This window comes from Maniola jurtina, chromosome 28, assembly GCF_905333055.1.
Source record: "Maniola jurtina chromosome 28, ilManJurt1.1, whole genome shotgun sequence".
Classification (NCBI taxonomy): domain Eukaryota; kingdom Metazoa; phylum Arthropoda; class Insecta; order Lepidoptera; family Nymphalidae; genus Maniola; species Maniola jurtina.
The window spans coordinates 2,911,663-2,937,705 of NC_060056.1; the positions used below are offsets into that span (position 1 = coordinate 2,911,663).

The 26,043-nt window shown below is 40.9% G+C and overlaps 1 protein-coding gene and 1 long non-coding RNA gene across 2 annotated transcripts; one reads left to right on the top strand and one right to left on the bottom strand.

Annotated features, from left to right (window-relative positions):
* The first annotated feature begins 50 nt into the window (after positions 1–50).
* On the top strand, positions 51–25,321 carry LOC123879408 (zinc finger protein 337-like). The gene is made up of 8 exons (XM_045927097.1): positions 51–560; positions 835–1,009; positions 1,190–1,282; positions 1,412–1,546; positions 1,822–2,069; positions 4,214–4,263; positions 16,133–16,785; positions 25,102–25,321. The coding sequence occupies exons 1-8, from the start codon at positions 487–489 to the stop codon at positions 25,204–25,206; spliced, it is 1,533 nt and encodes a 510-aa protein (XP_045783053.1). The 5' UTR covers positions 51–486; the 3' UTR covers positions 25,207–25,321.
* On the bottom strand, positions 12,854–13,386 carry LOC123879452. The gene is made up of 2 exons (XR_006799006.1): positions 13,334–13,386; positions 12,854–13,081 (listed from the first exon to the last, which is right to left on the bottom strand). It is a non-coding gene; the product is annotated as an uncharacterized LOC123879452 (long non-coding RNA).
* Positions 25,322–26,043: the final 722 nt, after the last annotated feature.

The window sequence follows — 26,043 nt, forward strand, 5'->3', positions numbered from 1 at the left end:
GCAATGCATGACGTGATTTCTAATATGTATTATTGCGTATATATAATAAATATAGTTTGACGAAAGAACTTTTACACCTCTATTACCTGTCATCTCCCAAAGCCACCATGATCCAAACTTCATATAGTCGCTGATCGTTCCTCCCTGTGTTGGGGACAATACGCAGAGAAACTTTCAGCTTTTATACAATAACGAAGGTCTGGCACGCGCTGGTTCTTAGTATAAAACCGGTTGCCTTTGTGCATTAATCACTTAGATTAGGTTAGGATACCTAATCAAAGATTTTTCGTGGATTCAAAGATCACAATGTTCAACACATTTCTAGTGTTACCCGTTGTCATTTTACGTTTGACAGCAGCTGTTTTGTGATTTTTAAGCACAGCTCTTTGCTATTGATCTGTGGTGTGGTGGTGACCTTGATTTGTATTTTGTTATCTACTAAATAGAAGCTTTGTAAGGAAAATTAAAATTTTCAAAATCTTAGAAATGCGGTGCTGTGTGCCCTTCTGCAAAACCACTGCGGAGGTCGTCTCCGAATCCGAGGAGATTACATTTCACGAGTGAGTGTTTCATTTAAACTTTGTATGTAGTATAACCTAGACGCTTGCAGCCCTACTTTGTCTGCAGGGAGGTAACTGACCTGAGCCACCTTATTGCCCTGCTTCCCGCCAACCCAGGCTGATCGGAGCACGGCTCACAAGTGCGCGTTCACAAACCGAGCGAGTCTGTATCCAACTGTAGAGCTCCCCTCCAGGCAGAGCTATTTGCATTTTGTTTAATTATGAGTCACACGTTACGGAAGCTCCGAGCTATAGTCCAGAGTGTAATTTCCAGGTTCCCCAGCGAAGTGCATCTCCGAGCTGCTTGGCTCAGAGCCCTCGGCAAACAAGACACTCTCCTGCCAGAGCGTGCTGTGGTCTGCTCGCAGCATTTTCTAAACGATGACATTTATGAAACAGAAAGTGGCTCAAGGCGGATTCGTACTGGTGCTGTCCCCTCACCAGTGCTGGTAACTCCTTCATAATGCTCCTAGCTTTCATTTTAAGCTTCAATGTATACTTATATATACATAATAGCCCCTTTCAAAGGCTTACCTTTGTACATACAGTTCAAATTTCAAGCTTTAGGTTCATTATGGAAGTTGGAAGGTGGAAATGATTATACTTATTACTTACAACATTTTGCACAGGTCTGCATGATATGCCTGGACACTCGCAGCAAGCTGTTTCTGATGAGTAAATACAAGCTGGAAGAAGCATATGAACATTTAGTGGGACATCCTGTAAGTTGTATTTTATATTATTCATAAGTCAATGTGCAGTCTAAGAGCAGTGTCAACTGCTCGAGCAGTAGACCAGTGCACGGCTGGTCTAAGATGGAACTGTATATTAATGAATTGTGTTTGTTGCAGTTGTGTGGTCAAGGAAAGCTCAAACCAACGCTTTGTGTGCAATGTGCCCAGAGACTGGTGAACTTTAGCACATTCAGAGACAAGAGCTTGAGAGCGCTCTCCCTGATGATAGAACTACTTGACAGACATGAAGTGGTGAGGAATGTTTGATGCAATTTATTGTTATGTGCACTGCGCGATAAAATAAAATTGAATTGAATTGTTATATGTAACAGAATGTAAGGGTGCCACCTATGTCATTTGAGCGTAGTGTAACATTTTTCAATGTGAGCATTCGTCTAGTCAGTCTGCGTGACATGATAAGCTGATGTGACTTACACACTTGTTACGAATGTAGGCTATGATGACATTTAAGGTCTGCCGCCACCTTAAGCTGCTCAAATTTGCCTAAAGGCATGAACTTGTTTCAGATAACAATTCGACATGTCAAATTGATAAGCCGTGTAAAGTACCAACTACAGTCTGACATTGTCTCTGCAGTGTCAGAGCCTGACTACTGCGATGTGTACATAGCACACTCCGACGCGGACGGACGGACAGAACTAGACGCGACTGCGACTGCCGCAACTGATGAAGCAGTTGCAGTGAAACGGGAAGTTGAAGACCGTGAAGATGATGAAGACGAGCCAGCCGCGGCCGAAACACAGGCTCCCACCGCGTACGTACCATGTGTGACAAACACAGGCTCCCACCGCGTACGTACCATATGTGACAAACACAGACTCCCACCGCGTACGTACCATATGTGTCAAACACAGGCTCCCACCGCGTAACCATATGTGTCAAACACAGGCTCCCACCGCGTACGTACCATATGTGTCAAACACAGGCTCCCACCGCGTACGTACCATATGTGTCAAACACAGGCTCCCACCGCGTACGTACCATATGTGACAAACACAGGCTCCCACCGCGTACGTACCATATGTGACAAACACAGACTCCCACCGCGTACGTACCATATGTGTCAAACACAGGCTCCCACCGCGTAACCATATGTGTCAAACACAGGCTCCCACCGCGTACGTACCATATGTGTCAAACACAGGCTCCCACCGCGTACGTACCATATGTGTCAAACACAGGCTCCCACCGCGTACGTACCATATGTGACCAGTGACGGATTAACCCTTAATCAAATTAAGCAATTGCCTAGGGCATCACGTCTGAGGGGGCACCAGAAGAAGCACAAAAAAAATCCGTCCCTAGGGCATCACGTCTCACTCTCACGTCACCAAAATCCACACCAGAAAAAGTTTCTAGGACTAATTTGAAAATTCGCGCGTTTTAAGTTGACATAGAGTCATAACCCCACTCCCGCTTGCCCACTCGCTACCCGCTTGTGCATTCGACAATTCGAATGTCCCCGAAAACCGCAAGGCGCATTTCATTAAATAAATAAATTATGCTTCGGTTTTTATTGTTGTCGCACCTACTCCACTTCTAAAGTACGTTACATCTCATCATCTTATTTTACAAAAAACTAATGTTTTTAGGCGGTAAAGGTTTAATTAAAGACCGATTCTAGTTGACATACGGATAGGGGGGCCCACAGGCATGGATTGCTTAGGGCATCATGTAGTCTTAATCCGTCACTGTATGTGACAAACACAGGCTCCCACCGCGTACGTACCATATGTGTCAAAAACACAGGCTCCCACCGCGTTTGTACCATATGCGACAAACACAGGCTCCCACCGCATACGTACCATATGTGACAAACACAGGCTCCCACCGCGTTTGTACCATATGTGACAAACACAGGCTCCCACCGCGTTTGTACCATATGTGACAAACACAGGCTCCCACCGCGTTTGTACCATATGTGACAAACACAGGCTCCCACCGCGTTTGTACCATATGTGACAAACACAGGCTCCCACCGCGTACGTACCATATGTGACAAACACAGGCTCCCACCGCGTTTGAACCATATGTAACGAGTAATACAAAATGTATTATTTGTAGTTTTATTCCATTGGTTCAGTTGTGAACAAGATATTTCTTTTGGTAGAAGTGTTGCACCAATAAAACCGACTTCAAAAACCAAAAACACTAAAAAGTAGAAAATAATTTTTGTTTAGCTACACATGTAATGTACCTAGGTATGAAGTCGAGCGAGCATATTAAAACAAAATTAGAAATCCAAGAGTGAAGCTCGCCCGACTTCATACCTAGGTACATTACATGTGTAGCTAAACAAAAATTATTTTCTACTTTTTAGTGTTTTTGGTTTTTGAAGTCGGTTTTATTTTTCTTTTGAAAATTTTTTATTTCACAATTTTTAGTGGCCCCACTGTACTATAATATGCTATGCCCAGTTAAAACCCTACTGTTTACTAAGCTATTACACTGATCGCGAGCAATTTGCTCTTATCCATTGAGGAGTTCTGTTCTCCATCTCCGAAGATATTCATCAGATCTTCACCAAATTTATATGGGACCACCTGCACAGTATACCCTTTCAAACAAAAAAAAAATTTCCAAATCGGTCCAGGGGTTTTTGAGTAATCGGGGAACATAAAAAAAAAAGATCCCGACGAATTGAGAACCTCCTCCTTTTTTGGAAGTCGGTTAAAAAGATTCGGCGTAAAGGCTGACTAATCTACTATTCACTATTCGTTTCAGTCCAATCCAACCTATCTAGAATTTAAATAATGTATCAATTTTAGTAATTGATTAATTATTTATTATTGCTAATTACTATTAATATACAATTCCACAATTAATTTGGTCTCTAATATTCGGCTATTTAATTTGCTGATTTGCAAGTGTAACATTTATAACATTATATCCTTTCAGGCACATTATTTGCAAGCGAGAGTCGTCGGACGACTGCGATCAAGCTTTGGGTAAGATAACTAACTTTACACGCGTTTTAACTCTTAAGTTGGGAGGCATTCAGCGGCATTTTCAATCCAGCTGGATTTATGCTGGATCAAAGTAAACCCAGCTTTTGGCGTTGGATCTAGCGGTGTGGATCCACAATCACCTAAAAACAAGAAACTGTCATTTCATGCAAAAACGCCAAAAAACTTTTCGTTTCGTTTTGTCGCGCGTACTTTAGTTAGTCGCACGCGACGCGATGGAGAGAGCTATGCTTGGAGTTTCTCTACGTGATCAAATCAGAAATGAGTAGATCCGTAGGGGAACAAGAGTAGCCGACATAGTTCAACGAGTTGCGAAGCTGAAGTGGCAATAGGCAGGGCACATAGTTTGAAAACTCGATAGATATTGGGGGCCCAAGGTGTTGGAATGGTGACCTCGCAGCAGAAGACGCAGCGTTGGAAGACCCCCCACTAGGTGGACGGACGACATCAGACGAGTCGCAGGGAGCCGCTGGATTCAGGCGGCGCAAGACCGTGGCGTGTGGGAGTCCCTACGAGAGACCTATGTCCAGCCGTGGACGTGTATCGGTTGATGATGATGATGATGAAGTGAGGTAGCCCTTCTGTCACCCTTGTGACACGTGCTACACCCTCTCTGCACAGTACCAACTACTTTTAGGTTTGATTTGAGATGAAACGAATATCCGATGTTGTTCTGTTTCAGTCGCTCCTTCGGTTCTCGCGACCAATCACGGAAACGAAGAACATCCAACTGATACAGACGACGAGTTGGGTATATTGTCTTTCGAAAATAATACAAATACTTTTGAATATTTAACGAAACCTCAGGACTCCGAACTAAAACCAAAGGAAACCTTTACAAAAATAAGTAATAATATGAATTTCCGAACGACGAGGCGAAACAAACACAATTCCCAGGATATATCCGGTACACAGTTAGGAAATTATACTGACCAGATACAGTATATCTGTGACGTTTGCCAAAAGATATTTCAACGGAAAAGTTCCTTAGTTACCCACATTAGGGCGCACACTTACGCAAACACTTTCTCATATAAGTTAAGAAAGCGCAAATTCAGTCAGAACAGTACTTCATCGAGCCCCAGGAGGACTCACACTGGCGAGAAGCCTTTTGTTTGTAAGTTGTGTGATTATAAAAGTTCACAAAATAGTAATTTACTGAGGCACATGAGGACTCACATTGGCGAAAAGCCTTTTGCTTGTAAGTTATGTAAATATAATTGCACAGATAGTGGCAGTTTAGTGAAACACATGAGAACTCACACTGGCGAAAAGCGTTTCGCTTGTAAGTTATGTAAATATAAATGCACAGAAAGTGGTAGTTTAGTGAACCACATGAGGACTCACGCCGGCGAAAAACCTTTTGTTTGTAAGTTGTGCGATTATAAATGTACAGTTAACAGTAGTTTAGTGATGCACATGAGGACCCACAATGGCGAAAAAACTTTTGTTTGTAAATTGTGCGATTATAAAAGTTCAAGAAATAGTGACTTAGTGAGGCACATGAGGACTCACACTGGCGAAAAACCGTTTGTTTGTAAGTTCTGTAAATACAAATGCACAGAAAGTGGTAATTTAGTGAGTCACATGAGGACTCACACTGGCGAAAAACCGTTTGTTTGTAAATTCTGTAAATACAAATGTACACAAAACAGTAGTTTAGTGAGTCACATGAGAACTCACACTGGCGAAAAGCCTTTTGTCTGTAAGTTGTGTGATTATAAATGTACAGTTAACAGTAATTTAGTGATGCATATGAGGACCCACAATGGCGAAAAACCTTTTGTTTGTAGGTTATGCGATTATAAAAGTTCAAGAAATAGTGACTTAGTGAATCACATGAGGACTCACACTGGCGAAAAGCCTTTCGCTTGTAAGTTCTGTAAATACAAATGCACAGAAAGTGGTAGTTTAGTGAACCACATGAGGACTCACACTGGCGAAAAGCCTTTTGTTTGTGAGTTGTGCGATTATAAATGTACAATTAACAGTAGTTTAGTGAAACACATGAGAACTCACACTGGCGAAAAGCCCTTTGTCTGTAAGTTGTGCGATTATAAATGTTCAGTTAACAGCAGTTTAGTGAGTCACATGAGGACACACACTGGCGAAAAGCCTTTCGCTTGTAAGTTCTGTAAATATAAATGCACAGAAAGTGGTAGATTAGTAAAACACATGAGAACGCACACTGGCGAAAAGCCTTTTGTTTGTAAGTTGTGCGATTATAAATGTACAGTTAACAGTAATTTAGTGAGTCACATGAGGACTCACACTGGCGAAAACCCTTTTGTTTGTAATTTGTGCGATTATAAAAGTTCACGAAATGGTAGTTTAGTGAGTCATATGAGGACTCATACTGGCGAAAAGCCTTTTGTCTGCAAGTTGTGCAATTATAAATGTACACAAAACAGTAGTTTAGTAAGTCACATGAGGACTCACACTGGCGAAAAGCCTTTTGTTTGTAAGTTGTGCCATTATAAATTTTCACGAAATAGTCATTTAGTGAGGCACATGAGGACTCACACTGGGTAAGCACCTCGGCTCTTGCTTGTAAGTTAAGCAAGGACAGCTGTCGCGGAACTGCTAGTTCGCTCTGAGGCTTCCTGTACATGAAGCCGGAGCCGCACCGTGAGTTAGTGTAAACAAATAAGAATCGCACATGAGTCGTAGCGAGTTACGTATGCGGCAGCTTGCAGGGTGGACTGAGGGAAACGAAGGCTATTTACTTACTCATTTTATTCTTAACCTAGCTTGTACTTAAGGTGACAATATAGTTCACCTACTGAATTAATGAGTACCTTATTAAATTAATCTTTAGGTTTCATATGTACTTCCTCTCCACTACACTGAGATGTTGGTTACATTGGGATCACGTACAGACGCGAGCGGAATTGATGGTGATGCTATGCGCTGGTGTTACAAGGTCGTGCTGCGTCGGCGAATTTCCCCACGTAGTAGATATACGTAACTGGTTTCATATCGCATTGAGAATTTAAAATAATAAACCGTTTACCTACGAAATTATTACGTATAAAGTACTATTAATGAATGAATTGTTACCCATATTATGTAATAACTAAAAAACTATGATTAGTTTTTATTGTAATCCATTGTTTATATATGATTATTTGTTAAAATGCAGTGATGGCAAAACAGGGATTTTACGTTAAGTCGGATGCAACAGCTAGTGTATAGTGACAGTTGTCATAGTGAGCTATGTGCAGCGCATGTTACGCTAGTGCCGTCCAAGGGGCGCGCCGCTGTAGGTATATTTCTCGGGTCACGCAAGCCCGACCTGTCTGTACTTGAAATTATTGTATTTAGATTTTAAGCTAATTTATAAAATTTTATTTTGGAATCTGTATGAGTTGTCATATTATGTACCTACTGAACAATAAATTATGATAAGTTTTTACTTTTTTCTGCCTTTTATTGCTAAAATTCGCTTTTAATTTGCTAAAGATGCATTCTAAAGGTGCATACTGACCAGCAGGATGATTGGGCTGTTATATAATAGAAACTAAACTACAAATATACAGTATAATGATTACAATAATAATTATTCAATATAATTGGGGCAAATAAATGTTATTCGTGTGTCCCCTTGCAAATAAATATAGAAGGTGTTTGATACTTTACTTTTTGGGTCTATACCTCAAAAGAAAAAACGGAACCTATATAGGATCACTTTATTGTGTGTCTGTCTGTTAAGAAAACCTATAGGGTACTTCCCGTTGACCTAGAATCATGAAATTTGGCAAGTAGGTATAATCTTACAGCACAATAGTAACGGAAAAAATCCGAAAAAACGTGAATTTGTGTTTTAATTTTCAAAGTAAGATAACAATACCAAGTGAGGTGTCATATGAAAGAGCTTTACCTGTACATTACATTCTAAAACAGTTTTTTTTTTGTGAATAATAGTTTTTGATTTATCGTGCAAAATGTCGGAAAAAATACTCGCGTACGGAACCCTCCATGTGCAAGTCTGACTTGCACTTGGCCGGTTTTTTTTAGTAGATAAAATGTACTTATACGTAAATAGAGAGAGAGCCAGCTCGTCACTAGACCTTTGTTATTTTCTAAAAGCTGAGTTTAAAAGTTTAACGGTTATTGGCAGCGGGTTGCCACGATCCTAAGTGTCTGGCAATGCATGACGTGATTTCTAATATATACCTATTATTTCGAAGAAAACAAAAAAAGAAAAAATACATACCTGGTGAAAGAATTTTTTCACCTCTATTACCTACCTGTCATCTCCCAAAGCCACCATGATCCAAACTTCATATAGTCGCTGATCGTTCCTCCCTGTGTTGGGGACAATACGCAGAGAAACTTTCAGCTTTTATACAATAACGAAGGTCTGGCACGCGCTGGTTCTTAGTATAAAACCGGTTGCCTTTGTGCATTAATCACTTAGATTAGGTTAGGATACCTAATCAAAGATTTTTCGTGGATTCAAAGATCACAATGTTCAACACATTTCTAGTGTTACCCGTTGTCATTTTACGTTTGACAGCAGCTGTTTTGTGATTTTTAAGCACAGCTCTTTGCTATTGATCTGTGGTGTGGTGGTGACCTTGATTTGTATTTTGTTATCTACTAAATAGAAGCTTTGTAAGGAAAATTAAAATTTTCAAAATCTTAGAAATGCGTTGCTGTGTGCCCTTCTGCAAAACCACTTCGGAGGTCGTCTCAAAATCCGAGGAGATTACATTTCACGAGTGAGTGTTTCATTTAAACTTTGTATGTACTATAACCTAGACGCTTGCAGCCCTACTTTGTCTGCAGGGAGGTAACTGACCTGAGCCACCTTATTGCCCTGCTTCCCGCCAACCCAGGCTGATCGGAGCACGGCTCACAAGTGCGCGTTCACAAACCGAGCGAGTCTGTATCCAACTGTAGAGCTCCCCTCCAGGCAGAGCTATTTGCATTTTGTTTAATTATGAGTCACACGTTACGGAAGCTCCGAGCTATAGTCCAGAGTGTAATTTCCAGGTTCCCCAGCGAAGTGCATCTCCGAGCTGCTTGGCTCAGAGCCCTCGGCAAACAAGACACTCTCCTGCCAGAGCGTGCTGTGGTCTGCTCGCAGCATTTTCTAAACGATGACATTTATGAAACAGAAAGTGGCTCAAGGCGGATTCGTACGGGTGCTGTCCCCTCACCAGTGCTGGTAACTCCTTCATAATGCTCATAGCTTACATTTTAAGCTTCGATACAAACACATATCAGTATATACTTAATAGTTCCTTTCAAAGGCTAATTTTTGTACATATGGTTCACATATCAAGCTTTAGGTTCATTATGGATGGTGGAAGGTGGCAATGATTACACTTATTACTGACAACATTTTGCACAGGTCTGCATGATATGCCTGGACACTCGCAGCAAGCTGTTTCTGATGAGTAAATACAAGCTGGAAGAAGCATATGAACATTTAGTGGGACATCCTGTAAGTTGTATTTTATATTATTCATAAGTCAATGTGCAGTCTAAGAGCAGTGTCAACTGCTCGAGCAGTAGACCAGTGCACTGCCGCTCTAAGATTGAGCTGTATATGAATTAGTTGTGTTTGTTGCAGTTGTGTGGTCAAGGAAAGCTCAAACCAACGCTTTGTGTGCAATGTGCCCAGAGACTGGTGAACTTTAGCACATTCAGAGACAAGAGCTTGAGAGCGCGCTCCCTGATGATGGAGCTACTTGACAGACATGAAGTGGTGAGGAATGTTTGATGCACTTTATTGTTATATGTAACAGAATGTTAGGTGCCAACTGTGTCATTTAAGCGAAGTGTAACATGATACATTGTGAACATTCGTCTAGTCAGTCCGCGTGATATGTTTAGCTGATGGGATGGACACACTCGTTACAAATGTTACGCTACGATGATATTTCAGATCTGCTAACACCTTTAGGTGCTCAAATTTGCCTAAAGGCATTAACTTGTTTCAGATAACAATACGACATGTCAAATTGATAAGCTGTGTAAAGTACCAACTACAGTCTGACATTGTCTCTGCAGTGTCAGAGCCAGACTACTGCGATGTGTACATAGCACACTCCGACGCGGACGGACGGACAGAACTAGACGCGACTGCGACTGCCGCAACTGATGAAGCAGTTGCAGTGAAACGGGAAGTTGAAGACCGTGAAGATGATGAAGACGAGCCAGCCGCGGCCGAAACACAGGCTCCCACCGCGTACGTACCATATGTGACAAACACAGGCTCCCACCGCGTACGTACCATATGTGACAAACACAGGCTCCCACCGCGTACGTACCATATGTGACAAACACAGGCTCCCACCGCGTACGTACCATATGAGACAAACACAGGCACCCACCGCGTATGTACCATATGTGACAAACACAGGCTCCCACCGCGTACGTACTATATGTGACAAACACAGGCTCCCACTGCGTACGTACCATATGTGACAAACACAGGCTCCCACCGCGTACGTACCATATGAGACAAACACAGGCACCCACCGCGTATGTACCATATGTGACAAACACAGGCTCCCACCGCGTACGTACTATATGTGACAAACACAGGCTCCCACTGCGTACGTACCATATGTGACAAACACAGGCTCCCACCGCGTACGTACCATATGAGACAAACACAGGCACCCACCGCGTATGTACCATATGTAACGAGTAATGCAAAGTGTATTATATGTAGTTAACTGACTACTACTACTAGTAGTTGCATTTGTAAGACACTTTGAATGGTACTCTTTATGAATTACAACATTATGTAGCCTTGAAGTGTAGATAAAAAACACTATCACAAAAATTATTAACTTTATACATGTTTCGCCTTTGGTTCAGATGTGAACAAGATATTTCCTTTAGTAGAAGTGTTACACCAAAAAGCTTCGGCGTAAAGGCTGACTTATCTATTATTCACTATTCGTTTCAGTCAAACTTATCTGGAATTTAAATTATGTAATAATTTGAGTAATAATTATTATTGCTAATTAGGTACTAATTTATACACAATTATAATATTAATTTGGTCTCTAATATTCGGCTATATAATTTGTTCCTTTACGCACGTGTAATTATAACATTATATCCTTTCAGGCACATTATTTGCAAGCGAGAGTCGTCGGCAGACTGCGATCAAGCTTTGGGTAAGATAACTAACTTTACACGCGTTTTAACTCTTAAATTGGGACTATGGTTTGGTTTTTAACACTTAAAAATACAATAGTATAGTCTTATTCAGTGTGACACACCACTTACGGGCACACACAACTCATGCATGCTCTTAATTTGGGACTGGGGATTTCAACCCAGTGGCATTTTCAATCCAGCTGGATTTATGCTGGATCAAAGTAAATCCAGCTTCTGGTGTGGGATCCAGCGGTGCGGATCCACAATCAGCTAAAAACAAGAAACTTTTGTTCCGTGCGAAAACGCCACAAAACTTTTCGTTTCGTTCTGTCGCGTGGACTTTAGTTAGTCGAACGCGACGCGATGGAGAGAGCTATGCTTGGAGTTTCTCTACGTGATCAAATCAGAAATGAGTAGATCCGTAGGGGAACAAGAGTAGCGACATAGCTCAACGAGTTGCGCAGCTGAAGTGGCAATAGGCAGGGCACATAGTTTGAAAACTCGATAGATATTGGGGTCCCAAGGTGCTGGAATGGTGACCTCGCACCAGAAGACGCCGCGTTGGAAGACCCCCCACTAGTGGACGGACGACACCAGACGAGTCGCAGGGAGCCGCTGGATTCAGGCGGCGCAAGACCGTGGCGTGTGGGAGTCCCTACGAGAGACCTATGTCCAGCCGTGGACGTGTATCGGTTGATGATGATGATGATGAAGTGAGGTTGCCCTTCTGTCACCCTTGTGACACGTGCTACACCGTCTCTGCACAGTACCAACTACTTCCTCAACCTAAGGTTGCCTGGAAGAGATCGCTATTTTAGCGATAAGGCCGCCTTTTGTACATATTGTACACTAGCTGATACCCGCGACTTCGTTCGCGTGGATGTAGGTTTTTTAAAATTCCCGTGGGAACTCTTTGATTTTCCGGGATAAAAAGTAGCCTATGTGCTAATCCAGGGTATAATCTATCTCCATTCTAAATTTCAGCCCAATCCGTCCAGTAGTTTTTGCGTGAAGGAGTAACAAACATACACACACACACACACACACACACACACACACACACACACACACACACACACACACACACATACAAACTTTCTCCTTTATAATATTAGTGTGATAAATCTATAATGTTATTTATATATTACTATGTCTTTTTGGTGTACAATAAAGAATATTTTACTTTACTTTACTTTACTTTAAGGTTTGATTTGAGATGAAACGAATATCCGATGTTGTTCTGTTTCAGTCGCTCCTTCGGTTCTCGCGACCAATCACGGAAACGAAGAACATCCAACTGATACAGACGACGAGTTGGGTATATTGTCTTTCGAAAATAATACAAACACTTTTGAATATTCAACGAAACCTCAGGACTCCGATCTAAAACCAAAGGAAACCTTCACAAAAATAAGTGATATTATCAATATTCGAACAACGAGGCGAAACAAACACAATTCCCAGGATATATCCGGTACACAGTTAGGAAACTATACTGACCAGATACAGTATATCTGTGACGTTTGCCAAAAGATATTTCAACGGAAAAGTTCCTTAGTTACCCACATTAGGGCGCACACTTACGCTAACACTTTCTCATGTAAGTTAAGAAAGCGCAAATTCAGTCAGAACAGTACTTCATCGAGCCCCAGGAGGACTCACACTGGCGAGAAGCCTTTTGTTTGTAAGTTCTGTAAATACAAATGCACAGAAAGTGGTAGATTAGTGAAACACATGAGGACTCACACTGGTGAAAAGCCATTCGCTTGTAAGTTGTGTAAATACAAATGCACCGAAAATGGTAGTTTAGTGACGCACATGAGGACTCACACTGGCGAAAAGCCTTTTGTGTGTGAGTTGTGCGATTATAAATGTACACAAAAAAGTAGTTTAGTGAGTCACATGAGAACTCACAATGGCGAAAAACCTTTTGTTTGTAAGTTGTGCGATTATAAAAGTTCAAGAAATAGTGACTTAGTGAATCACATGAGGACTCACACTGACGAAAAACCGTTTGTTTGTAAGTTCTGTAAATACAAATGCACAGAAAGTGGTAGTTTAGTGAACCACATGAGGACTCACACTGGCGAAAAGCCTTTTGTTTGTGAGTTGTGCGATTATAAATGTACAATTAACAGTAGTTTAGTGAAACACATGAGAACTCACACTGGCGAAAAGCCTTTTGTTTGTAAGTTGTGCGATTATAAATGTGCAGTTAACAGTAATTTAGTGAAACACATGAGGACTCACACTGGCGAAAGGCCTTTTGTTTGTAAGTTGTGCGATTATAAAAGTTCACAAAAAGCTCATTTAGTGACGCACATGAGGACTCACACTGGCGAAAAGCCATTCGCTTGTAAGTTCTGTAAATACAAATGCACAGAAAATGATAGTTTAGTGAAACACATGAGGACTCACACTGGCAAAAAGCCTTTTGTTTGTAAGTTGTGCGATTATAAATGTGCAGTTAACAGTAATTTAGTGAAACACATGAGGACTCACACTGGCGAAAAGCCATTCGCTTGTAAGTTCTGTAAATACAAATGCACAGAAAATGGTAGTTTAGTGAAACACGTAAGGACTCACACTGGCGAAAAGCCTTTTGTTTGTAAGTTGTGCGATTATAAATATGCAGTTAACAGTAATTTAGTGAAACACATGAAGACTCACACTGGCGAAAAGCCATTCGCTTGTAAGTTCTGTAAATACAAATGCACAGAAAGTAGTAGTTTAGTGAAACACATGAGAACTCACACTGGCGAAAAGCCTTTTGTTTGTAAGTTGTGCGATTATAAATGTACACAAAACAGTAATTTAGTGAAACACATGAGGACTCACACTGGCGAAAAGCCATTCGCTTGTAAGTTCTGTAAATACAAATGCACAGAAAATGGTAGTTTAGTGAAACACATGAGGACTCACACTGGCGAAAAGCATTTTGTTTGTAGGTTGTGCGATTATAAATGTGCAGTTAGCAGTAGTTTAGTGAGTCACATGAAGACTCACACTGGGTAAGCTCCTCGGCTCTTGCTTGTAAGCTAAGCAAGGACAGCTGTCGCGGAACTGCTAGTTCGCTCTGAGGCTTCCTGTACATGAAGCCGGAGCCGCACCGTGAGTTAAGGTGAGATCTATAGAGCGCACTCTGCCTTTGCTTAGACTTAAGACAGAGTTAAAACGAGACAGAGCTATATCGCTCACATAAATCTGTCTCGTTTTAACTCAAGCTTTAGTCAGAGCAAAGTCAGAGTGCGCTTTATAGATTTCAGCCTTAGTGTAAACAAATAAGAATCGCACATGAGTCGTAGCGAGTTACGTAAGCGGCAGCTTGCAGGGTGGACTGAGGGAAACAAAGGCTATTTACTTACTCATTTTATTCTTAACCTAGCTTGTACTTAAGGTGACAGTATTGTTCACCTACTAAATTAATGAGTTATACCTACTAAATTATTAAATAAATCTTTAGTTTTCATATGTACTTCCTCTCCACTACACTGAGATGTTGGTTACATTGGGATCACGTGCAGACGCGAGCGGAATTGATGATGATGCTATGCGCTGGTGTTACAAGGTCGTGCTGCGTCGGCGAATTGCCCCACGTAGTAGATATACGTAACTGGTTTCATATCGCATTCAGAATTTAAAAGAAGAAATCGTTTACCTACGAAATTATTACGTATAAAGTACTATTGATGGATGAATTGTTACCCATATTATGTAATAACTAATAAACTATGATTAGTTTTTATTGTTATCCATTTTTTATGTATGATTATTTGTTAAAATACAGTGATGGCAAAACAGGGATTTTAAGTTCAGTCGGATGCAACAGCTAGTGTATAGTGACAGTTGTCATAGTGAGCTATGTGCAGCGCATGTTACGCTAGTGCCGTCCAAGGGGCGCGCCGCTGTAGGTATATTTCTCGGGTCACGCAAGCCCGACCTATTAAAGTAAATCCAGCTTCTGGTGTGGGATCCAGCGGTGCGGATCCACAATCAGCTAAAAACAAGAAACTTTTGTTCCGTGCGAAAACGCCACAAAACTTTTCGTTTCGTTCTGTCGCGTGGACTTTAGTTAGTCGAACGCGACGCGATAGAGAGAGCTATGCTTGGAGTTTCTCTACGTGATCAAATCAGAAATTAGTAGATCTGTAGGGGAACAAGAGTAGCTGACATAGTTCAACAGATTGCAAAGCTGAAGTGGCAATAGGCAGGGCACATAGTTTGAAAACTCGATAGATATTGGGGGCCCAAGGTGCTGGAATGGTGACCTCGCACCAGAAGACGCAGCGTTGGAAGACCCCCCACTAGGTGGACGGACGGCATCAGACGAGTCGCAGGGAGCCGCTGCATTCAGGCGGCGCAAGACCGTGGCGTGTGGGAGTCCCTACGAGAGACCTATGTCCAGCCGTGGACGTGTATCGGTTGATGATGATGATGAAGTGAGGTTGCCCTTCTGTCACCCTTGTGACACGTGCTACACCCTCTCTGCACAGTACCAACTACTTTTAGGTTTGATTTGAGATGAAACGAATGCTTAATAAAAATAGTCTTGACTTTATTTGTATTTAATTTAATTGAATTTAAGATAATATTCAAACACCAGTTATAGTGGTAAAATGTATAAGGCTCATCAGACATTATTCCAACATATTGTACCTACATTTTATTGAATAAATTATTGAATTGAATTGAATTGAATTGAATATCCGATGTTGTTCTGTTTCAGCCGCTCCTTCGGTTCTCGCGACCAATCACGGAAACGAAGAACATCCAACTGATACAGACGACGAGTTGGGTATATTGTCTTTCGAAAATAATACATACACTTTTGAATATTCAACAAAACCTCAGGACTCCGAACTAAAACCAAAGGAAACCTTTACAAAAATAAGTGATAATATCAATATTCGAACGACGAGGCGAAACAAACACAATTCCCAGGATATATCCGGTACACCGTTAGGAAACTATACTGACCAGGTACGGTATATCTGTGACGTTTGCCAAAAGATATTTCAACGGAAAAGTTCCTTAGTTACCCACATTAGGGCGCACACTTACGCTAACACTTTCTCATGTAAGTTAAGAAAGCGCAAATTCAGTCAAAATAGTACGTCATCGAGCCCCAAGCAGACTCACACTGGCGAAAAGCTTTTTGTTTGTAAGTTGTGCGATTATAAATGTACAGTTAACAGTAATTTAGTGAGTCACATGAGGACACACACTGGCGAAAAGCCATTCGCTTGTAAGTTCTGTAAATACAAATGCACAGAAAATGGTAGTTTAGTGAAACACATGAGGACTCACACTGGCGAAAAGCCTTTTGTTTGTAAGTTGTGCGATTATAAATGTACAGTTAACAGTAGTTTAGTGATGCACATGAGGACCCACAATGGCGAAAAACCTTTTGTTTGTAAGTTATGCGATTATAAATGCACAGGAAATGGTAATTTAGTGAAGCACATGAGGACTCACACTGGCGAAAAACCGTTTGTTTGTAAGTTCTGTAAATACAAATGCACAGAAAGTGGTAATTTAGTGACACACATGAGGACTCACACTGGTGAAAAGCCATTCGCTTGTAAGTTGTGTAAATACAAATGCACCGAAAATGGTACTTTAGTGAAACACATGAGAACTCACACTGGCGAAAAGCCTTTCGCTTGTAAGTTCTGTAAATATAAATGCACAGAAAGTGGTAGTTTAGTGAAACACATGAGGACTCACACTGGCGAAAAGCCTTTTGTCTGTAAGTTGTGCGATTATAAATGTACACAAAACAGTAGTTTAGTGAGTCACATGAGGACACACACTGGCGAAAAGCCATTCGCTTGTAAGTTCTGTAAATACAAATGCACAGCAAATGGTAGTTTAGTGAAACACATGAGGACTCACACTGGCGAAAAGCCTTTTGTTTGTAAGTTGTGCGATTATAAATGTACAGTTAACAGTAATTTAGTGAGTCACATGAGGACTCACACTGGCGAAAAGCCTTTTGTTTGTAAGTTGTGCGATTATAAATGTACAGTTAACAGTAGTTTAGTAATGCACATGAGGACCCACAATGGCGATAAACCTTTTGTTTGTAAGTTGTGCAATTATAAAAGTTCACGAAATGGTAGTTTAGTGAGTCACATGAGGACTCACACTGGGTAAGCACCTCGGCTCTTGCTTGTAAGCTAAGCAAGGACAGCTGTCGCGGAACTGCTAGTTCGCTCTGAGGCTTCCTGTACATGAAGCCGGAGCCGCACCGTGAGTTAGTGTAAACAAATAAGAATCGCACATGAGTCGTAGCGAGCTACGTAAGCGGCAGCTTGCAGGGTGGACTGAGGGAAACGAAGGCTATTTACTTCCTCATTTTATTCTTAACCTAGCTTGTACTTAAGGTGACAATATTGTTCACCTACTAAATTAATGAGTACCTTATTAACTAAATCTTTAGTTTTCATATCTACTTCCTCTCCACTACACTGAGATGTTGGTTACATTGGGATCACGTGCAGACGCGAGCGGAATTGATGGTGATGCTATGCGCTGGTGTTACAAGGTCGTGCTGCGTCGGCGAATTGCCCCACGTAGTAGATATACGTAACTGGTTTCATATCGCATTGAGAATTTAAAAGAAGAAATCGTTTACCTACGAAATTATTACGTATAAAGTACTATTGATGGATGAATTGTTACCCATATTATATAATAACTAATAAACTATGATTAGTTTTTATTGTTATCCTTTTTTTATGTAATATGATTGTTTGTTTAAAATACCGTGATGGCAAAACAGGGATTTTAAGTTCAGTCGGATGCAACAGCTAGTGTATGTGACAGTTGTCATAGTGAGCTATGTGCAGCACTTGTTACGCTAGTGCCGTCCAAGGGGCGCGCCGCTGTAGGTATATTTCTCGGGTCACGCAAGCCCGACCTGTCTGTACTTGAAATTATTGTATTTAGATTTTAAACTAATTTATAAAGTTTTATTTTGGAAACTGTATGACTTGTTATATTAACTATGTACCTACCTACTGAACAGTAAATAATGATAAGTTTTCACTTTATTCTGCCTTTTATTGATAAAACTCGCCTTTTATTTGCTAAAGATGCATTCTAAAGGTGCATACTGACCAGCAGGATGATTCCGCTGTAATATAATAGAAACTAAACTACAAAATATATGTAGTATAATGATTACAATAATAATTATTCAATATAATTGGGGCAAAAAAAAGTTATTCGTGTGTCCCCTTGCAAATAAATATAGAATATACTTGATATGGTATAAATTCAAATTCAAATTCAAATGTTTTATTCAAAGTAGGTACAAATGTACACTTTTTGAACGTCATAAATAAAATAATTCAATCATAAAACATAAAATATAAATTAATTGTACAATTTTAAGCTAGGTAAACAAATTTCAGTACGAATACAATGTCAATAGCTATAAAATTAACATATAATATAATTAACAATATTATTATCAATAATGATGAGATGTAACAGTAGGTACTTCATTGTGTTAGAGGAGTTGTCCAAGCGTCCTTATCCGATATATAATCGTTTAAATTGTAACAACCTTTCTTGCACAGGTTTTTTTTAATGTACCGTTTAAACCTCCCTTCTGGTAAACTTTGAACTTCGAACGGAATTTTATTGTAATAGCGAACACCGCTGCCCAAAAACGACTCGCTTACTTTTTTTAGTCGAAACCTCTGGGTTTCCAATTTATTTTTATATCGTGTGTTAATATTATGCCGTTCATATTAGTTCTAAGATTTCCTATATTTTTACGAACATACATAATATTTTCATATATATATTGTGATACTTTACTTTTTAGGGTTCCGTACCTCTAAAGAAAGAAACGGAACCTTTATAGGATCACTTTATTGTGTGTCTGTCTGTCTGTCCGTTTGTCGTGTCTGTTAAGAAAACCTGTAGGGTATTTCCCGTTAAGACCTAGAATCATGAAATTTGGCAAGAAGGTATAGTCTTACAGCACAATAGTAACGGAAAAAATCTGAAAAAACGTGAATTTGAACAATACCAAGTGAGGTGTCATATGAAAGAAAGAAAGAAGAAAGAAAGAAAAACTGTTTATTTGGTACCAACAAAAATATAACTTAAAATAAATAAAATAAGAAATGGGACGCGTGGTGTGTGGTGCCAAAATGGACTCCACTCAGCATTTGCTGCGCCTGTGTCGGGAACGCAGGCACAGCGCTGGTCTTCCGTGAAGCCAGAAGTTTCGGACGGTAACTATAGGATGCAATATAAGTGAATACAAAATAAATAATGTGGTTAGTAGATATATAGGGTTAGTACAATAATTTAATGATAAAGTAGGTATATAATAAAATAAAGTAGAATAAAGATGTGGGAGGACCTGAACTACGCGCCTTCCTCACCCTTTTGCTGACGCAATAACAAAATTCTTAAAGATTTGAACCAAGTTTTTGATTTGCTTATATCGCGCAGGGGAGGAGGCAGGTTGTTCCAGCATTTCGGAGCGGCATATTTAAAGCTACCACGAAATGCTGCGGTTATATGATGAGGAGTTTTTGGAGTCCAGACTCTGTTGGAGCGAGTGTTGGTCTTTTTGGCCCATTCAAGCTTATTAAAGAGGTAGTGAGGCTTTTGAGACTATCACCCCAAACAGTAACGAGGCCAAGTGCATTCTCCCTTCTGGTTTTCATATTGAGCAGGTTTCCTTTATTGATGTAGGGCGAGATGTGCGATCTTGGAGGAACATTATAGCAGAATCGTATACAGGCGTTTTGAATTCGCTGAACAAGTCGTTGAGTGCGACTTAACAACCTGGGACCATACAGGGCGTCGGCGTAGTTCAATCTGGAGAGAATTAATGCTTCGCAAACCTTGAGGCGAGTGTCAGTGGTAAGAAATTTACGCACACGGTAAAGAATTTTAAGTTAATAGAAACAGGTTCGAGCTACTTGAAGTATGTGGTTCACAAATCGAAGTTCAATATGGAATAGTGGAATATGAAAGAGCTTTACCTGTACATTAAATTCCAAAACAGTTTTTTTTTTTGTGAATAATAGTTTTTGATTTATCGTGCAAAATGTAGGAAAAAATACTCGCGTAGGTACGGAACCCTCCATGCGCAAGTCTGACTTGCACTTGGCCGGTTTTTTAAGTATATAAAATGTACTTATAAGTAAATAGAGAGAGAGCCAGCTCGTCACTAGACCTTTGTTATTTTCTACAAGCTGAGTTTAAAAGTTTAACGGTTACCTACTTACTGGCAGCGGGTTGCCACGATCCTAAGTGTCTGGCAATGCATGACGTGATTTCTAATATACACCTATTATTTCGAAGAAAACAAAAAAAATACATACTTGGTGAAAGAATTTTTTCACCTCTATTACCTGTCATCTCCCAAAGCCACCATGATCCAAACTTCATATAGTCGCTGATCGTTCCTCCCTGTGTTGGGGACAATACGCAGAGAAACTTTCAGCTTTTATACAATAACGAAGGTCTGGCACGCGCTGGTTCTTAGTATAAAACCGGTTGCCTTTGTGCATTAATCACTTAGATTAGGTTAGGATACCTAATCAAAGATTTTTCGTGGATTCAAAGATCACAATGTTCAACACATTTCTAGTGTTACCCGTTGTCATTTTACGTTTGACAGCAGCTGTTTTGTGATTTTTAAGCACAGCTCTTTGCTATTGATCTGTGGTGGTGACCTTGATTTGTTATCTACTAAATAGAAGCTTTGTAAGGAAAATTAAAATTTTCAAAATCTTAGAAATGCGGTGCTGTGTGCCCTTCTGCAAAACCACTGCGGAGGTCGTCTCCGAATCCGAGGAGATTACATTTCACGAGTGAGTGTTTCATTTAAACTTTGTATGTAGTATAACCTAGACGCTTGCAGCCCTACTTTGTCTGCAGGGAGGTAACTGACCTGAGCCACCTTATTGCCCTGCTTCCCGCCAACCCAGGCTGATCGGAGCACGGCTCACAAGTGCGCGTTCACAAACCGAGCGAGTCTGTATCCAACTGTAGAGCTCCCCTCCAGGCAGAGCTATTTGCATTTTGTTTAATTATGAGTCACACGTTACGGAAGCTCCGAGCTATAGTCCAGAGTGTAATTTCCAGGTTCCCCAGCGAAGTGCATCTCCGAGCTGCTTGGCTCAGAGCCCTCGGCAAACAAGACACTCTCCTGCCAGAGCGTGCTGTGGTCTGCTCGCAGCATTTTCTAAACGATGACATTTATGAAACAGAAAGTGGCTCAAGGCGGATTCGTACTGGTGCTGTCCCCTCACCAGTGCTGGTAACTCCTTTATAATGCGCATAGCTTACATTTTAAGTTTTGATACATACACATATCAGTATATACTTAATAGTTCCTTTCAAAGGCTAATTTTTGTACATACAGTTCCCATTTCAAGCTTTAGGTTCATTATGGAAGTTGGAAGGTGGAAATGATTACACTTATTACTTTCATTTTGCACAGGTCTGCATGATATGCCTGGACACTCGCAGCAAGCTGTTTCTGATGAGTAAATACAAGCTGGAAGAAGCATATGAACATTTAGTGGGACATCCTGTAAGTTGTATTTTATATCATTCATAAGTCAGTGTGCAGTCTAAGAGCAGTGTCAACTGCTCGAGCAGTAGACCAGTGCACGGCCGGTCTAAAATGGAACTGTATATTAATGAATTGTGTTTGTTGCAGTTGTGTGGTCAAGGAAAGCTCAAACCAACGCTTTGTGTGCAATGTGCCCAGAGACTGGTGAACTTTAGCACATTCAGAGACAAGAGCTTGAGAGCGCGCTCCCTGATGATAGAACTACTTGACAGACATGAAGTGGTGAGGAATGTTTGATGCAATTTATTGTTATGTGCACTGCGCGATAAAATAAAATTGAATTGAATTGTTACATGTAACAGAATGTAAGGGTGCCACCTATGTCATTTGAGCGTAGTGTAACATTTTTCAATGTGAGCATTCGTCTAGTCAGTCTGCGTGACATGATAAGCTGATGTGACTTACACACTTGTTACGAATGTAGGCTATGATGACATTTAAGGTCTGCCGCCACCTTAAGCTGCTCAAATTTGCCTAAAGGCATGAACTTGTTTCAGATAACCATACGACATGTCAAATTGATAAGCCGTGTAAAGTACCAACTACAGTCTGACATTGTCTCGGCAGTGTCAGAGCCTGACTACTGCGATGTGTACATAGCACACTCCGACGCGGACGGACGGACAGAACTAGACGCGACTGCGACTGCCGCAACTGATGAAGCAGTTGCAGTGAAACGGGAAGTTGAAGACCGTGAAGATGATGAAGACGAGCCTGCCATGGCCGAAACACAGGCTCCCACCGCGTACGTACCATATGTGACAAACACAGGCTCCCACTGCGTACGTACCATATGTGACAAACACAGGCTCCCACCGTGTACGTACCATATGTGACAAACACAGGCTCCCACTGCGTACGTACCATATGTGACAAACACAGGCTCCCACTGCGTACGTACCATATGTGACAAACACAGGCTCCCACTGCGTACGTACCATATGTGACAAACACAGGCTCCCACCGCGTACGTACCATATGTGACAAACACAGGCTCCCACCGCGTACGTACCATATGTAACGAGTAATGCAAAATATATTATTTGTAGTTTTATTCCATTGGTTCAGTTGTGAACAAGATATTTCCTTTGGTAGAAGTGTTGCACCAAAAAGCTTCGGCGTAAAGACTGACTAATCTATTATTCACTATTCGTTTCAGTCCAATCCAACCTATCTAGAATTTAAATTATGTATCAATTTTAGTAATTGATTAATTATTTATTATTGCTAATTACTATTAATATACAATTCCACAATTAATTTGGTCTCTAATATTCGGCTATTTAATTTGCTGATTTACACGTGTAACATAATTATAACATTATATCCTTTCAGGCACATTATTTGCAAGCGAGAGTCGTCGGCAGACTGCGATCAAGCTTTGGGTAAGATAACTAACTTTACACGCGTTTTAACTCTTGGGACTAGGGTTTGCAATCCAGCGGCATTTTCAATCCAGCTGGATTTACGCTGGATCAACGTAAACCCAGCTTTTGGCGTTGGATCTAGCGGTGTGGATCCACAATCACCTAAAAACAAGAAACTATCATTCGGTGCAAAAACGCCAAAAAACTTTTCGTTTCGATTTGTCGCGCGGACTTTAGTTAGTCGCACGCGACGCGATGGAGAGAGCTATGCTTGGAGTTTCTCTACGTGATCAAATCAGAAATGAGTAGATCCGTAGGGGAACAAGAGTAGCCGACATAGTTCAACGAGTTGCGAAGCTGTAGTGGCAATAGGCAGGGCACATAGTTTGAAAACTCGATAGATATTGGGGGCCCAAGGTGCTGGAATGGTGACCTCGCACCAGAAGACGCAGCGTTGGAAGACCCCCCACTAGTGGACGGACGACATCAGACGAGTCGCAGGGAGCCGCTGGATTCAGGAGGCGCAAGACCGTGGCGTGTGGGAGTCCCTACGAGAGACCTATGTCCAGCCGTGGACGTGTATCGGCTGATGATGATGATGATGATGAAGTGAGGTTGCCCTTCTGTCACCCTTGTGACACGTGCTACACACTCTCTGCACAGTACCAACTACTTTTAGGTTTGATTTGAGATGAAACGAATATCCGATGCTGTTCTGTTTCAGTCGCTCCTTCGGTTCTCGCGACCAATCACGGAAACGAAGAACATCCAACTGATACAGACGACGAGTTGGGTATATTGTCTTTCGAAAATAATACAAACACTTTTGAATATTCAACGAAACCTCAGGACTCCGAACTAAAACCAAAGGAAACCTTTACAAAAATAAGTGATAATATCAATTTCCGAACGACGAGGCGAAACAAACACAATTCCCAGGATATATCCGGTACACAGTTAGGAAACTATACTGACCAGATACAGTATATCTGTGACGTTTGCCAAAAGATATTTCAACGGAAAAGTTCCTTAGTTACCCACATTAGGGCGCACACTCACGCAAACACTCTCTCATGTAAGTTAAGAAAGCGCAAATTCAGTCAGAACAGTACGTCATCGAGCCCCAGGAGGACTCACACTGGCGAAAACCCTTTTGTTTGTAATTTGTGCGATTATAAAAGTTCACAAAAAGCTCATTTAGTGACGCACATGAGGACTCACACCGGCGAAAAACCTTTTGTTTGTAAGTTGTGCGATTATAAATGTACACAAAATAGTAATTTACTGAGGCACATGAGGACTCACACTGGCGAAAAGCCTTTTGTTTGTAAGTTCTGTAAATATAAATGCACAGAAAGTGGTAGTTTAGTGAAACACATGAGGACTCACACTGGCGATAGGCCTTTTGTTTGTAAGTTGTGCGATTATAAAAGTTCACAAAAAGCTCATTTAGTGACGCACATGAGGACTCACATCGGCGAAAAACCTTTTGTTTGTAAGTTGTGCGATTATAAATGTACACAAAAAAGTAGTTTAGTGAAACACATGAGAGCTCACACTGGCGAAAAGCCTTTTGTCTGTAAGTTGTGCGATTATAAATGTACAGTTAACAGTAGTTTAGTGATGCACATGAGGACCCACAATGGCGAAAAACCTTTTGTCTGTAAGTTGTGCGATTATAAAAGTTCAAGAAATAGTGACTTAGTGAAGCACATGAGGACTCACACTGGCGAAAAACCTTTTGTCTGTAAGTTGTGCGATTATAAATGTGCAGTTAACAGTAGTTTAGTGAGGCACATGAGGACTCACACTGGGTAAGCTCCTCGGCTCTTGCTTATAAGCTAAGCAAGGACAGCTGTCGCGGAACTGCTAGTTCGCTCTGAGGCTTCCTGTACATGAAGCCGGAGCCGCACCGTGAGTTAGTGTAAACAAATAAGAATCGCACATGAGTCGTAGCGAGTTACATAAGCGGCAGCTTGCAGGGTGGACTGAGGGAAACGAAGGCTATTTACTTCCTCATTTTATTCTTAACCTAGCTTGAACTTAAGGTGACAATACAGTTCACCTACTGAATTAATAAGTACCTTATTAAATTAATCTTTAGTTTTCATATATATTTCCTCTCCACTATGTATACTGTAGATGTTGGTTACATTGGGATCACGTGCAGACGCGAGCGGAATTGATGGTGATACTATGCGCTGGTGTTACAAGGTCGTGCTGCGTCGGCGAATTTCCCCACGTAGTAGATATACGTAACTGGTTTCATATCGCATTCAGAATTTAAAAGAAAAATCGTTTACCTACGAAATTATTACATATAAAGTACTATTGATGAATGATTTGTTACCCATATTATATGATAACTAATAAACTATGATTGGTTTTTATTGTAATCCATTTTTTATGTATGATTATTTGTTAAAATACAGTGATGGCAAAACAGGGATTTTAAGTTCAGTCGGATTTGACAGCTAGTGTATAGTGACAGTTGTCATAGTGAGCTATGCGCAGCGCATGTTACGCTAGTGCCGTCCAAGGGGCGCGCCGCTGTAGGTATATTTCTCGGGTCACGCAAGCCCGACCTGTCTGTACTTGAAATTATTGTATTTAGATTTTAAACTTTTTTATTATGGAAACTGTATGAATTGTTAT